The 15144-nt window shown below is 41.7% G+C and overlaps 1 protein-coding gene across 1 annotated transcript; it reads right to left on the minus strand.

Moving 5' to 3' along the window:
* Window positions 1–12168: 12168 nt before the first annotated feature.
* NPBWR1 (neuropeptides B and W receptor 1) lies at window positions 12169–14574 on the minus strand. Its single transcript, XM_081917604.1, has 2 exons — window positions 14238–14574; window positions 12169–13847 (listed from the first exon to the last, which is right to left on the minus strand). Exon 2 carries the CDS (start codon window positions 13534–13536, stop codon window positions 12538–12540), a length of 999 nt encoding a protein of 332 aa, XP_081773730.1. The 5' UTR covers window positions 13537–13847; window positions 14238–14574; the 3' UTR covers window positions 12169–12537.
* Between the last annotated feature and the right edge of the window lie 570 nt (window positions 14575–15144).

Raw genomic sequence — 15144 nt, forward strand, 5'->3', positions numbered from 1 at the left:
TTAAAAAATTAATATTTAATAGAGAACCTCTGACCATGTATTTAGTCATGTCATTTGGGGGCAAGGGCGAAAGAGATATTGATATTTTCCTTTCTGCGTCTTATATCTAGCCACAAAGAAAGGGCAAAGCATTTGTTTCCATTTGGGGAATATAGGTGTTAGTTTTATTTATTTCCTGAGTAGCGTCAATCAGTGAGGACCATAAATACCAAGCACCACCACTTTGAAACATGCCTCATTATCCTCCACATGCTTTGGGTCTCTCTGAATGCATTTTGACAAAACATTCACATAAAATACAACTTTTAGCTCTTAAAGAACATGAGAGAAAAAGGTACAAGCCCATTCTGGATTCGAGCACCAGCAATGAATTAGATTTACAGCACAGCAAAGTATATGGGAGCACTTTAATTTAACTAAGTTATGTGACTCAGAGCCAACATTGCCTTTAATGAAAGCACTCAAGGTTATAGATGAAGCTCTTGGGACTATAGATTAAGCTGCCCGGCAGTTCTGATATAAGATAGTGTCAAAGAATCAAGTAGATGGGAATCAAAAGTTCCCCACTCCTCCTCTTGACTCCTTGAATTCCTTTATCCAGTACCAAAATATCAGAATCAGCTTAGAGACTTTGGGATGAGAGTCTTTCAAAGAACAAAAACCTGAAGGGGTGGACAGAACTTGAAGGGGTGCACTGGACTGATATTCATATTTTAAAGTCCTGCCTACTGTTGCTAATGGACCTCAGCTAGTTGGACCAAAGGTGACAATGGGTTTCTTTCTGTGAGATGCTATAGTATCTACACAATACTAATGTGTTATGTCAGCCTGGATAGCTCAGTTAGTTGGAGCATGGTGCTGATAACACCATAGTTGCAGGTTTGGTCCCCGTATGGGACAGCGGCATATTCCTGCATTGGGCTGGACTAGGTGATCCTCAGGGTCAGGGAATCAGCGAATCATAGAACTTTACATTTCTATGATTCTGTGATTCTCTGATTCTCTGTATACCATTCTCAACTTGTCCCCAATGACCAGAAGCTGGGGGCGGGGCATTCCACTGTTTACTCCTAGCGCAGTGTGAGCAAACATATTAACAAAATATGGTGTCATCCTGGGCCAAACTCTCTGGTTGAATAATAATTTGATCAAATCATCATCATAATCATAACAATTTATTTATACCCCACCCATCTGGATGGGTTTCCCTAGCCACTCTGGGTGGCTCCCAACAAAATTAATGATAATCATATTAAAAAGAGATAAAACATCCGACATTAAAAGCTTCCCTAAACAGGGCTGCCTTCTTATTCAGTGTTGTAAACTGCAGATCTTGGCCAACTGTTTCTGTGGAGATGCTGGAGGAACAATAATTCATCATCTTGAAGCTAATGCTAAACGTGAGCACTGTGGCGACCTGGTCCCTTAAACAGCCTTCACCTTCCAACTGACTGCAGGAATATCTGTAGAGTGAATCATCCTCACCATGGTGTGTCATAGTTTTCTTCCTGCATTTTTGGCTTTGTGTTAATGGGTAAAAAACCCCAAACAGTTTTGCGTGTTAGATCTGTTTCACATCATTCAGAACAATATCTCTGCAGTTCCATCCTTTGCTATTGACATGCCTGTTCATTAGAAAAATCTAGCCATATCTTGTTTCTGGAACCCCGAGTGTCTCTTTTCTTTTCTTTCTACATTTCCCTTGATGTGTCTTTAAATCTCAGCAAATGGCGAATATAAAACTCTTATCAAGCTGGTGATCACCTTTTGGATCACACCTCATTCGTAGTTGGCTTTAAGTAAGCCTAGGCAGCTCAACAGCAAATGTAAAAATGCAATGAATTCACCTCTAAAGCTTTATATAGTACTGTGCTGTCCAATCACTATGCCAACCAGGTTTCTTGGGTAGCTGGACTCTTAAGTGAGAATTCCTGCACTTCCCACGGAAATCAGTGAAGCCGGTTTCCTTCAGTTTCTCAGTTTCCCCAACTTGATATCTGCCAAATCTTCTTCCACATTAGTTTACAATTTTAAAAAACCCTACACAACAAGTTATATACATTTATGTGAACATGTCTTCAGATGTATGCCTTGTAATATGAAATTTTGTGTACAAAATTCCTCCAACTGTAACATAATTTTATTATTACATTTATTAGATGTCTTTTCTAGCCACAAGCAACTCAATGCATCTTTACAAAAAAACCCCCATACATTCATTAAAACCAGGGGAAAACATTAAAAACATTAAAAGGAGAAAGAAAACATTAAAAACAACCCCTCTCCTTGAATGCAAAGGGTGATATCCAATGTTAGTCATATTCAGAGCAGACTCAGTTAAATCAATGCACAGTAACCAAAATAACATTGATTTCCCTGCAACTGCTCTGAGTATGACTATGATACCACAAAGAAGGAAAACTACGGTAAATTTGCACTGAATATACATATAGTAAAACAATTATTTTCTTATTAAGTGCCAAGGAATATTCTGTTCTTCCCAGCTGTCTTGAAGAAAAAAGAAGCAAGGAGATTTAAATTTTAAAAGTCCTTAGAAAAAACACAGTGTTAAAGTTTGAATCTCTTTCTCCATTATTGCTCTTTGTCAGTGCTTCTCAAGTACCAAAATTATTTTTTTATGCAATACCATATTTAAATGTACCACTATGTTTTTATTTCTAAAAGCCTAAGTTATAACATTCAGTGTAAAATGCTCAGTGACGTTAATTCTGTTTGTTTCAGGTTATTCAAATATTTCCTTTAGACTGTTTTTGTGCAACTTCTATTTCAGATTAAATATTATCAAACTACAGTATACAGGTAGTGCTTTGAACTCTACTGCCATCTGCTGGTGACATTTAGGAGATGCAGTATAAGAAACATTCTGAACAGGCTGGCCATGTATTCTACTCAGCTGCACCACAAAGATTGCAGACTGAAAATTAGTCTCTGCTAGGCACTGCTGACCTATAAAGCCTTAAACAGTTCTGGACCATAATACCTTAAAGACCATTTCTCCCCCTATAAACCAATCTGGACGTTATGATCATCACCTGAAGCCCTTCTTTGTGTGCCTCTTCCATAAGGCCTTTTCTGCAGTGGCTCCCCATTTGCGAAATGCTCTCCCCAGGGAGACTCGCCTGGCGCCATTGTTACCTATCTTAGAACATTCCTTTTTTCCCAGGCCTTTGGCTAATTAAGCAGTCTATGAGGAAATCAGCCCTGAGTGCTCACTGGAAGGACAGATCCTGAAGCTGAGGCTCCAATACTTTGGCCACCTCATGAGAAGAGAAGACTCCCTGGAAAAGACCCTGATGTTGGGAAAGATGGAGGGCACAAGGAGAAGGGGATGACAGAGGACGAGATGGTTGGACAGTGTTCTCGAAGCTATGAACATGAGTTTGACCAAACTGCGGGAGGCAGTGGAAGACAGGATTGCCTGGCATGCTCTGGTCCATGGGGTCACGAAGAGTCAGACACGACTAAACGACTAAACAACAACATGGTCTCTTAGACTGGGGGTGGCGGTGGCATGGTTTTGTTTGCTATGTACAGTATTTTTGTGTTTTTATACTGAGAACTGCCCTGTGACCCTCTCATGAAGGGCGACATAGACATTTAAATAATAATAATAATACTTTTGGCATAAAGTAGAAGAAAATGTAATGTAGGAAGCAGCTCTTGCTGGACATCATTTCAAAGTACTATAAGACAGAGTTAATGTGATTCCTTGGGGACAAGCCACTGATTCATCATACCACCACTGCTACGTAAGCTTACAAACATGAAGCAGCATTGAAATGCGACAAATCTCTGCCCTACACATGGTCGTCTTGACATCCATCACATCAGTTGCAGGAGGCTAGAGCCCTTGCATTGCACAGCCGTGTATGCTTTCATTGCACACTTTTAATCTTTTTAAATGTTCTGTGATTTAGCGGTATATAAATGCTTTTATAAATAAATAAATAAATAATTGTGTAAAATATGTTTCCATGATCTTGTGGTAAATTTGCTTGGCTTAACTCGCCGTACAGTGGTGCCTCGGGTTACAGACGCTAACCTCTAACCCAGAAATAGTACCTCGGGTTAAGAACTTTGCTTCAGGATGAGAACAGAAATCGTGGCGTGGCGGTGTGGCGGCAGCAGGAGGCCCCACTAGCTAAAGTGGTACTTCAGGTTAAGAACAGTTTCAGGTTAAGAACGGGCCTTGGGGGGGGCCGCTAGGGGCGCATTGGAAGATGGCCGACAATAACATCTCTCCGGCTCACAAGGTAATTAAGAGGCTGATATGGGAGTATGCAGCCTCCCTTGTTGCCCAAGGGAATGGGGAACACTGCCTTGCCTGCTGTGGCCATAAATCACCCCCGGATTTGAAAGAAGGGGGTGAGGGCACTAGGCACAAAGCCCTTGTGTGGATCCGGCTCTCCCGGACACTGTCTCTGATTGCATGCTGGCTGCATTAGCTTGAAATAAACAATTAGAAAAGAAGCAGCGGGTGCAGAATGCCGCGGCGAGACTCCTTATGGGGTCTTCGCTGCGAGATCATATTCATCCAGTACTATACCAGCTGCACTGGCTCCCGGTGGAGTACAGGATCAGGTTCAAGGTTTTAACCTTTAAAGCCCTATACGGCCTAGGACCCTCGTACCTACGGGACCGCCTCTCCTGGTATGTGCCACAGAGAAATTTACGTTCTGCAAATAAAAACATCCTAAAGATCCCAGGCCACAGAGAGGTTAGGCTGGCCTCAACTAGAGCCAGGGCTTTCTCGGCCGCGGCTCCAATCTGGTGGAACGCTCTGTCACAAGAGACTAGGGCTCTGCGGGACCTGACATCTTTCCGCAGGGCCTGCAAGACAGAGCTGTTCCACCAGGCTTTTGGTCAGGGCGCAGCCTGACCCCCTCCTCTGGCAACCTGCACAGGATTTTGCTTGATGGTTGCCATTAATTTGGTTTTAATTAATTTTATAATGAATGTTTTTACAATGTTGAACTATTTTGACTGTTGTTAGCCGCCCTGAGCCCAGCTTCGGCTGGGGAGGGCGGGATATAAATAAAATTTATTATTATTATTATTATTAAGCAAATGCACATACTTCGAGTGAAGCTCGGGAGTAAAGACTGCTAATTAAAGGGATCTCTGGGATGTGGAGCGACGGGCTGGATTCAACAATAAATCAAGAAGAAGAATCATCAAAGGATTGGTATGTCGGAGCGAGACTGAAAGGGGGGGGGACTTTTCTTTTTTTGTCTTATGTGAGTACCCAATAACCCTTCCCCCTAAGAAAGAATCATCGCGATTACTGATCACAAGCAGGAGGAGTAAGAACTGTGTGGAAATTAATTACTAATCAAAGATATGGCGTGTGGGAACATCAAGAATGTTCTCTGTGACGCAGTCATAAAAAGAGACTGTTATGGCAGGCCTGCCCACAGGAGGATTGAGGGGGAGGAAGACTATGGCCGTTACTATATCGGAATGTGAGATCGGCCTGGCAGGGCCCCCTGAGAAAATTTATGAGAGCGGCAGGCCTGTGGAAACCAGGACAGACTGTGGAAACGTTTTGTACGGAGGTGTTGAAATGATGTCTGTCTATTTTGATATGGCTCTTGGATGAATGTAAAATCCACACAGGATATAACAACGTTTGTTTTCAACCCGCTTGTGGAGACTATCAGAGACCATAAAGAAAACAAGAAGATGAGGAAAACAACAAAGAGAAGATGGAATAGAACTGTGAATGCTATTTGGACAGAACTGTGTATATTAAAGCAGCAGCAAGAGAGATGTTTGGATCCTGTTTGGAGCTCGAAGTATGGGTACCCCCAACAAAAAAAGTAAAATTTGGCTGTGTGATTTGGAATTAATGTGATTTGGAATTAATGTGATTTGATTGGCCTGTTAATAAAAAATATTTTTTTTAAAAAAAAACAACGGACCTCCAGAACGAATTAAATTCTTATCCTGAGGTACCACTGTAGTTAATTTTCTGTCTTCTTTTGTACAACATTAAGGCTCTAAACTTTAGGGCACAAGTGGAGAACCTATCTTTGGCCCAAGGGCCATATCCCCTTCTGGGCAGCCTTCCAGGAGCCACATGCCAATGGTGGGTGGAGCCCAGGGCAAAAGTGGATGGAGCAACAAATATAAATTTGACCTTTGTACAGTAGGTTACACAAACACACACCCTTCTCTCTCCAACATGTAGGCAACCAAGGGGCATTACAGCGGCAGACTTTGAGCTTTCAAATTTCAGCTGTGCCCTGTGAGACACTAAAATTCAGCGCCCCCACCTTGCCCTCCATTCTACAGCATTGTGTTGCGGCCCCTTGCAGTGCTGCGCCCAGTTGCACCACCCTAAAACTGCCTCTGGGCATGGTCAGAGTTCAAGGATATGTTCCAGTCAAGCAGAAACACTTCAGTAGAATGTTAAACATAGTCAGTGTGGGGTGTGGCCTGGTAAGAGTTTTTAGGGCCAGATGGAGAGACATGGAGGGCCACATTTGGTCCTTGATTCTGACCTTCCCCATACCTGATTTAGTATATTTGCTTATCTTCCTGTTTTTTGGGGTTTTTTTTTAGAATTGTCCTTTTCCCAGATTTTTCTTTCTCTTTTTACAGCTTGTGTTTGTGTTTCAGTGGGGAGCCTACTCAGGCTAATGAGACTGGCAGAACAGATCAGAATGCGGCAAGATCTTAAAACCATTTTAGATTTCAGATGTTATTCAGCAGACCCTCAGAGGAAAAATGTATTAAAAACCCAACACCAGCAATTATTTATGGAGCTAGCTTCAGTAATTCTCCTATCTCTGGAGCATTTTCACCTTTCTTTTTGTTAGTTTCCTGTCCTCCAGAGAACCACCGGCCAGCTTTTAAATCCCTCCTGCAACCTGTCCCGTTGACTCCCTTAACCCCTTGGCATCTAAACTCTAAACGAGAGAGAACTGGGATCCCCTCTCTTCTAACTCAATGAGAACATGAAACGAAATATAGCTTCTAATTTGAAAAGGCTATCTTATAGCACCCCCTAGTGGAATAGATAGTTTTCCATTTTGGAGAAAGCATTTGGGAATTGCGCAAGCCCTGTTTCAGACACCATAGTTGGGCAGCTGAAAACTCCATTGTCTCCCTTTCTCCTTCCTGAATGACAGAATTTCCCTCTTCCTTCTCTTCCTTGGTATTAATGATGGTGTAGCATTAAGACTTGTGCCTCCACATACAGGGCACCTACCTGTTGTTGAACTTCTGAAACTCACCAAAGAGTCCTCCTCCTTTTTATTCCAGTAGGCTATTGAACTGAATTCTGATTTTATAGTTTTAGTTCACTTTTAGTCTTATCGTATTGGGGCTCCTGTACACCGCTTGGAGATGACTGTGATTAAGCAGTATACAAATTGTCAAAATAAAGATAAATAAACACAGTGGCAACAATCATTTTTTGAAGCAAGACTTAGTGGCTAGTCCAAACCTCACACTGACTGAGCTAATTATTCCCTGCTAACCAGGGAAAGGATCGTTCAAGGCCAAGGAAGTGAGAATGTCCAGTTGTCACAACAATACCCATTCATGTTTCTACGGCACTGATACTAATTTTGTCATTTCCCTACTGTCTTTTCTGGGCTACTTTCAGCTAGGCTCTCAGCCCTGTTTTTGCTTTCTAAAGGAGCCACTGGATGTTATTCATGCATTTTTTAAAGGGCTGATTAAGTTGGCCACTTTTGCAGATAAATCAGCTGGGAGGACCCAGTCTGGAACATGCTCCCAAAGTGGACTAGGGTACTAGGAGGGCACTACTGACCCCCTGAAGATGCTGTTAATTGCATAAAGCACCTTTAAGCACAAATAGTAGTCAAGATGGAGTGACTTTAAGTGGGAAACTGGTTATGGGAGCATGTTTCACTCCTGATCGCTGCTTTTCAGAAGACCTCTGAAGGCAGCCCTGCTTAGGGAAGTTTTTAATGTGTGGCATTTTAGTGTATTTTTTGTCTTTGTTGGAAGCCGCCCAGAGTGGCTGGTAAAACCCAGCAAAATGGGCAGGGTACCAAAAAAAATATTATTATTATTATTGTTATCATCATCATCATCATCATCATTTTCTCTCCTTTTCTTTCCTGCATACATTTTGCTGCTTTTTCTTCAAAGACTAAGTTTAACCATCAACTCTTCTTCCCAGAGAACCCTGGGAACTGTAGCTGTGTGAGGGAAATAGAGGTCTTATAGCAACTCTCACACCCTTAGCAAACTACAGTTTCAACTGTGTGATGTCAATGTAGCCACAGAGTCCTCAGAGGAGGACCAACAAAGGTCACGTGCCTTGAGGTGCCTGAAACCTGTCCTCAGAATCCTCTTAAGGGGACCTCTGAGGCAAGACCTGCTGGAAAACCCTTGAGATTGTCAGAGAAGGTGGAGGTGGGGCCGTTCCACAGAACTACAAAATGCAAGTGCCAGAAGGTCCATGTCTGGACCAAAGAGTGACACCATAGGATACATATGTCAGTGTCAGATTCCTTGCACAGCTTGTGAGTAAGGGGTCTCCTTGTGAGGAAGCAATCCCTGAAAACTTTCACTACCATTGGCTATGGTTAGGGTGTGGTGTGGGAGGCCAGAGTATACACGGTCTTCCTCTTCAGTCCTGGTTTGTTTGTGCTGCGCCTTCAACCCTGCTCCCCTTGATGAGAGCTTTGCTTGCACCTCCTGGGACCGGATCCTGCCAAGGGTACTCACAGCAGTGTGCCAGTTGTTGGACTCAAACTTCCATTGTCCCTGACCTTTGGCTTTGCTGGCTAGGGCTGATGGAACTTGGGTCCATTAAAGTTTGAACTTAATTCTGGATTTTGTGTCTTTTCTCTCTTGGGCTTAGCAAAGTGCCTAGTCTGGGTGGGGAAAAGGACATTGTTCTATTGGAGATTTTCCAAAAAAGAAAAGCAACAGGCTGGTGTGGGCGGCTAATATTTTCTTAGCCATAGCAGCAGCACAGTTTTGTAATTCGGTAGCATTTTGTTGAGCCACAAGCCTGTGGATATGAGGAACAGAGCACTGTTGCTACCCAAACTGTTGAAAGACAGTGATCCAATTCAGACCGCAGTTTCTTGTTACATGCATTCTCCCTTTCCCCCTTCCTTTATGACTAAAGGGAGAAAGCTGAAAGTTTCTTCCAGTTTCTAACAAACAGTAGTTTCCTGTTTCATCTGAATACTGGAAATTTATAGGGTTATTTAAAAAAATAAATAAATCCATAGTGAACAAATGGTGATATCTGGCCACAACCAAACCATGGTTTGATATCCTGGCTTATTAACTAAGCATGCTGTACATTTGATGGGGAAAGCATGTGAATCTGAGATCATGCTCATTCTTACAAATGATAGCGAACTATGATTGGTCATTATATGTGAATCAGACCATTCTCTTCATCTTCGCTGCACTATCTTCTTGAGACTCTTCTGTGAGAAAGCAAGTACGTCACTGTGGAATTAAAATGGTATATTAAGGTGAGCGCCACAACCCCAGAGTCAGTCACGACCGGACCTAATGGTCAGGGGTCCCTTTACCTTTACTTAAAGTTCAATATACTCCAGCTGTAATCTACCAAATTAATATTAAAACGAATGGGGAGGGCCCATTGATAAGATTATTGCTCCCCTCCTTGGCTGCATGTGGGAGATGACTTTACTCTCACTCTTTGGGGAATGCAGTACCAAAGACCACCAGCCTGTAAGGAGGCATGGGAAGAGTGGATATTTGAGTGTTCATCCTGCCTTCGAGCCCATTTGTGAGGCAAAGTGTCAACCAGCTCTTTCATTGGATTGCTGTGGAATTCTGGGATTAACTGGCGTATATTTAGCTACTTGCTGCTTAATTAGGGCTTACCCATACTTACCTTTCATCCCCCTCTTTTCAGGCACAGGTCCGCACTTCCAAGCTCCTTGTCTGAGCACTCTTCTTTTGGCCCCAGAGCTTTCCCTGTGAAAATCTGCTTCTTAAAGCTGAAGTGCACAAAATGTCTGGGAGGTAGCTTGCTTCCTTTAAGGGACTGACACTCAACAATGGGATGGAGGAAGAAGGGCCGGAGCTCAAGGGTAGAGCATCTGCCTTGCATGAAGAATGTTTGAAGTTCAGTCCCTGGCATCTCCAGGTAAGGTTGGAAAATAGGACCCAGGAACCCTGGAAAACTGTTGCCAGTCAGCATAGGCACTACTGAACAAAGATGGACAGTAGTCTGACCCAGTATAAAGCACTTTCCTATGTTCCTGCATGGGTAGCCCATTACTGCATGTGAGAAACTGCAAACTAAGGTCTTTAAGTAGTACAAAGATATACCTCCCACATCTAAAATTTGGTTGTGTTTGGAATAATTCCGTAAACAGAGATACATTACTTCCTCGTACCAAGATGAGGAGAAAATATTAAACACAGGGTAGGAGGGATGTAGTAAAGTAAAATGAACCATTACAAGGTCCACGACAATTAAAGTATGTAAACAGATTCAATCCATAAGGAAAGGTATCATATACAACAGGCACGTCCAACAGGTAGATCATGATCTACTGGTAAAAACAAAAACAAATTCAATATGTATTTTTTGTTAGGTACTATTTGATATGATTCAGTCCCATCATGGCTTTTATATCAGGGGTGGCCAACTCCCAAGAGACTGCGATCTACTCACAGAGTTAAAAACTGGCAGTGATCTACCCCGTTTTTTGAGGTTCAGGTCAAAGTTTTTGAGCTTTTTTAGAGATGAGGAAAGCCAATTTTTAGGGGTTCAGGTCAAAGTTCTTGAGCTTTTTTTAGGGGAGACAGTGATCTACCAGTGATCTACCACAAATGTCCAGTGATTTGTCACTATCATTGTTTTGTCTTTATGTCTTTTTTGTTTCCCTTTCCCATTTCTTTTAATATATGTTGAGAAGTAAGGTTTTTAAGTCTGACATTATTTGATTTATATAGAAGGTAGCAAAGTATGCATTTGTTATCTATGTATTTATTTATATGTTTGAAATAAAAAAATTAAATAAATAAATATATATCACCCAAATGGATGGATTCAGGTCATCCTAGCATTGTGACATGGTCATTGGAAGGAAGCAGGCCCGTGCCTAAAACAAGATGCCTGTTGTTGCTGTTGTTGTTGTTGTTGACATCCATCTGTCTCAGCATGTGACAGTGACCAAACCCCAGGAAAACAAGACATCTAGAATTGAAGTATTCCCCAAGATTCTCAAATTGTTTCTTGAATAGGAGTTTGTATCAGGCAAGCCTCTCCATCATCTTTGGGGACAGCACTCGTTTTGAGAAGCTTCAGATTGAATTTTTCACAAGATGCCTTCCAAAGTTGATGCAGGCTTGCCAGATAAGAGCTTCTACTATTCAAGAAAAGATTTGAGAATCTCGGGAATACTCCAGGTTTAGAAGTCTTATTATAAGCAGGGAGCTGCTTTCTTCCAATGAGAACTTTTCCTGGTGTTTAGAGAAGTGTACTTGGACTGAAATTTCTGCTTCTTACTGAAGGTGGCTCTCGACACACGTTGCTACAAAAAAGTAATTTATTTCCCCATCTCCACTTGGCACTTACAAAGCAACAAGCTGTGAATATTTAAATCTTATTAGGATATATATAATATTATATATATATATATATATATCCCATTTGGGGGCTTTGTATGTTCTTATCTCCAGTATTTTTAAAAAAGAAGAAGGAGAAAAGATTGGGATTTTTTTAAAAAAAATGTGACAAAGATCAAGCTATGACATTTTATGCTAGAGGGCACTTTCCTTTGCAAAATACTTATATCTAAGAAAGTCGGTACGCAGAAGATTTGTGCAGCAGTTTAAGCCTTAATTACAGTATTTTTACAGAATAATAATAATCACAACTACAAGATGTGTCAGAACTTAAAATACACAATGTGATTGAATATGGAGGAAAGGAAGAATGAATCAACTAGGCCCACATTCCCCCAATTAAATGTGTGGGAGCTGTAGAAGAACACATTACCTTGTCATAAAAGCTTACCTTGTCAAATGCACAATTAATATGCAATAAAATATGATGGAGGAAGGTAATACAGCAAGATAAATATAATATAGGTATCAAACTAGCAGGATTCAGATTCATTAAGCAAAGGCACTCTGCACACCTTTATTTGGCATGAAAAAACTGTTCTGTATATTGGGTCTGCTGAATATTAAATCTTCTTCTTTCTTTTTTTTTACATTCCAAGGAATTATGTTGCATTCCATACCAATAGGAGGAGAATCCACAATGAATAGATGTAGTGCCAAAAAAAGAAAGAACAAGAGAAAAAATGCCCCGGAGGATGTAATGTGGTGATGCAGCAAGCTTCTTCATCCTGGCAGGGATTAGGGGACACTACTTGAAGAAGAGGACGAGCCAATTCCTGAATTTTCAGTTTTACAACATTTTGGATATGGTTCTATGGCCAGAACTAGTCCCTTCCAATCATACTTTGCGAAGGTTCTTCAAAATGCATTAAGCTTACTTTAAAAGGGGCTAGGAAAAGATCTGGAATCTTAGGAGGGAGTTCCACATTCAACCAACTTTCGGAAACTCTTCCGGAAAGTATCATCTAAAAAGGCGTAAAGGAACGGGTTGAGGCAACTGTTAGCATAGCTCAGGGTGGTGATGAAATAGGAGATTCCAATTATCAGAGGGGTTTGTGGGATGTCTGTGGTGAGGGCGACCACAGTGCTCAGGTGATAAGGAGTCCAACAGAACAGGCAAACGCCCAATATGATCAGCACCATGATTGTCACTTTCTTTTTCGCTTTGTCCAAAGCTTTAGCATTGCTGTGGAGCCGCATACGCCTCAGCTTGAAGAGCATGGTGCTGTACAGGATGCAGATGGTGGACACTGGGATGGCAAAGCCCAAGATAAGGGTGTAGAGGCGGCTCACTTTCCACCAGAAGCCCTCTGGGCTGGGAAAGACAAAGACACACTGGGATCGTCCCTCTTCAGTGTGTATCTTGGCAAAGATACTGAACGGCAATATGATGATGGTGACAAAAACCCAGACACAGAGACTCACTGTCTTGGCAGCCCTGTAGGTGCGATAGCACATTTTCTTGGATTTGATGGTGGCAACCACCACCAGGTATCGGTCGATGCTCATGACAGTTAGAAAATAAATGCTTGAGAAAGTGTTGTACTGGTCGATGGAGATGATCAGCTTGCACATGAATTCGCCAAAGGGCCACTGAAGCAGCAGGTAGTCTGCTATGTTGATAGGAAGTACCAATGTGAAGAGCTCATCAGCAATGGCCAGGTTCAGAATGAAAATGTTGGTGACGGTCTTCATTTTGGGAGCTTTTAGGATGACATAAATGACTGCAGAGTTTCCAGTGAGTCCAACAGCACAGATCACAGAGTAGATGATGGGTACAGCAATGTAGAACTTAGGAATCAGCTGTGGAGCTGTCATGTTGTGCCCATGTTGTCCTGACCCATAGCAGCCAAAATCCACATCAGTACAGGAAACATTGAAGTTGGGCTGGGAGGAAAAATTATCCATTGTCTGCAGTGACAAATATCAGTCTCCTCTGTTAAATATTGTTTAGTTTAGATGAGATTACTAGATGCAGTCCTTTTACAAAACCTTATGAGTGAGATCAGTCTATTTGAAATACATTGCATCAGAGATTTCCTTCAGGTTCTTATTTCTTGAAGCTGCTTGATTCAAGCTAATTTTCAGGTAAATTGCCTCTCCTAGCACTTTCTTTTCTATTTACTGAAACCAGCAAAGCAGTCTTTCAGTTAAATAGTTTTTGCATCCTGCTTCCTTTTTATCTTTCCACTTTGGAGCACTCAGACTGTACAGATCTCCTAAGGAAAATAAAAATTTAAAACAAATAAATTAAGTTTCAACATGCCCCTGGCTATTTTACATGCAGCTCAACATTGTATGGAAATGACATTTAATGTCTCTATATAATTAAACACAAAATTACCCCTCTTGTTATAGTTTTCATTAATTCTCTTTCCGTGCATTGCCTAGGAGGAATATGCTACGAAAATTCTTGTTCATGGGAAATAATAAACACATATAAAAACCATGCCTCTGTGACTGAAGAATCCTAAATGAGACTCTCCCCCATCTACACTCACAGACTATGTCTCCGTCTTCCTTTTTCACCCACAGACATTCTTCACACACTATTTTATTACACTCATTATAGCCTGAGTTAACGCTTAGGATCCTCCGTTTCCCCTTACCTTTCTAACCAAGACTGTGCCCTGCTTTTGCGCATCCTTTTGCAGTCACTGTGCTCTGGAGGCTCAACAGCAAGCTGAGAAACAGGAGTGAAGTGCTGTGATGCTGAAATGCTGGACAGCTCCTCAGCAGCTGCATCTCTGAACAGTCCCTGCAGGTCTGGATAGCTCCTTCTGAACCCCACTCCCTTGGCTAGGAAATGGAGGGCAGGTACTACCTCAGCACGGAAGCCCTGCCGTTTCAGCTCACAGGTCAGTCAACACAGCCACCAATTTATATTCTCCTCCTTATGAGAGATCTGCTTCCTCTGAAGTTACAGACCCCTTCACGTGACAATAGCTTGTAGAGCTTCCATCTCTTCTCCTGTTTGTTCATTGCAAAGTGACATCAGTTTGCTTTAGTAATTGTTCATCTTTAGATATACAGTTATATAAAACTTCCTCTTGTTATTAACTTACTATCAATCAGTTTTATTAGATTACTTAGAGTTTATTTTGTTTGAGAGGATAATTTGTACCTAGTTTCTCCATACCAGTCATAAATTTTATAAATCTCTGTCATGCCCCCTCCTCTCAATTATCTGTACTTTGAAATGAAAAAAATAGCAAACATCTTATTTCACGACTCCTTATGGGGAAGATGTTTTAATCCAGCGGCAATTTGCTTTGGCATTTCCTATACCTCTCTAGCCTGTACCATGGCAAAAACTTCATTTGAAACTCCGTCATGTTATGATAGGAGTTCAGTTATGTGTTACTTGTCCTAAAGCACTTTTTGCAAGCTGCTGGAGTGCCATTACTGTGCAAGAAGGACAGATAAGCCAATTCTGCCCTACTTAACTGGAAAATCACATCAACATCAAGGACACTGCACCTCTTCAGTCTCTACAGGTGATGAAGAGGTGGTTGG

Source organism: Podarcis melisellensis (assembly GCF_964234715.1).
Source record: "Podarcis melisellensis genome assembly, chromosome: 7".
In the NCBI taxonomy this organism is placed as follows: domain Eukaryota; kingdom Metazoa; phylum Chordata; class Lepidosauria; order Squamata; family Lacertidae; genus Podarcis; species Podarcis melisellensis.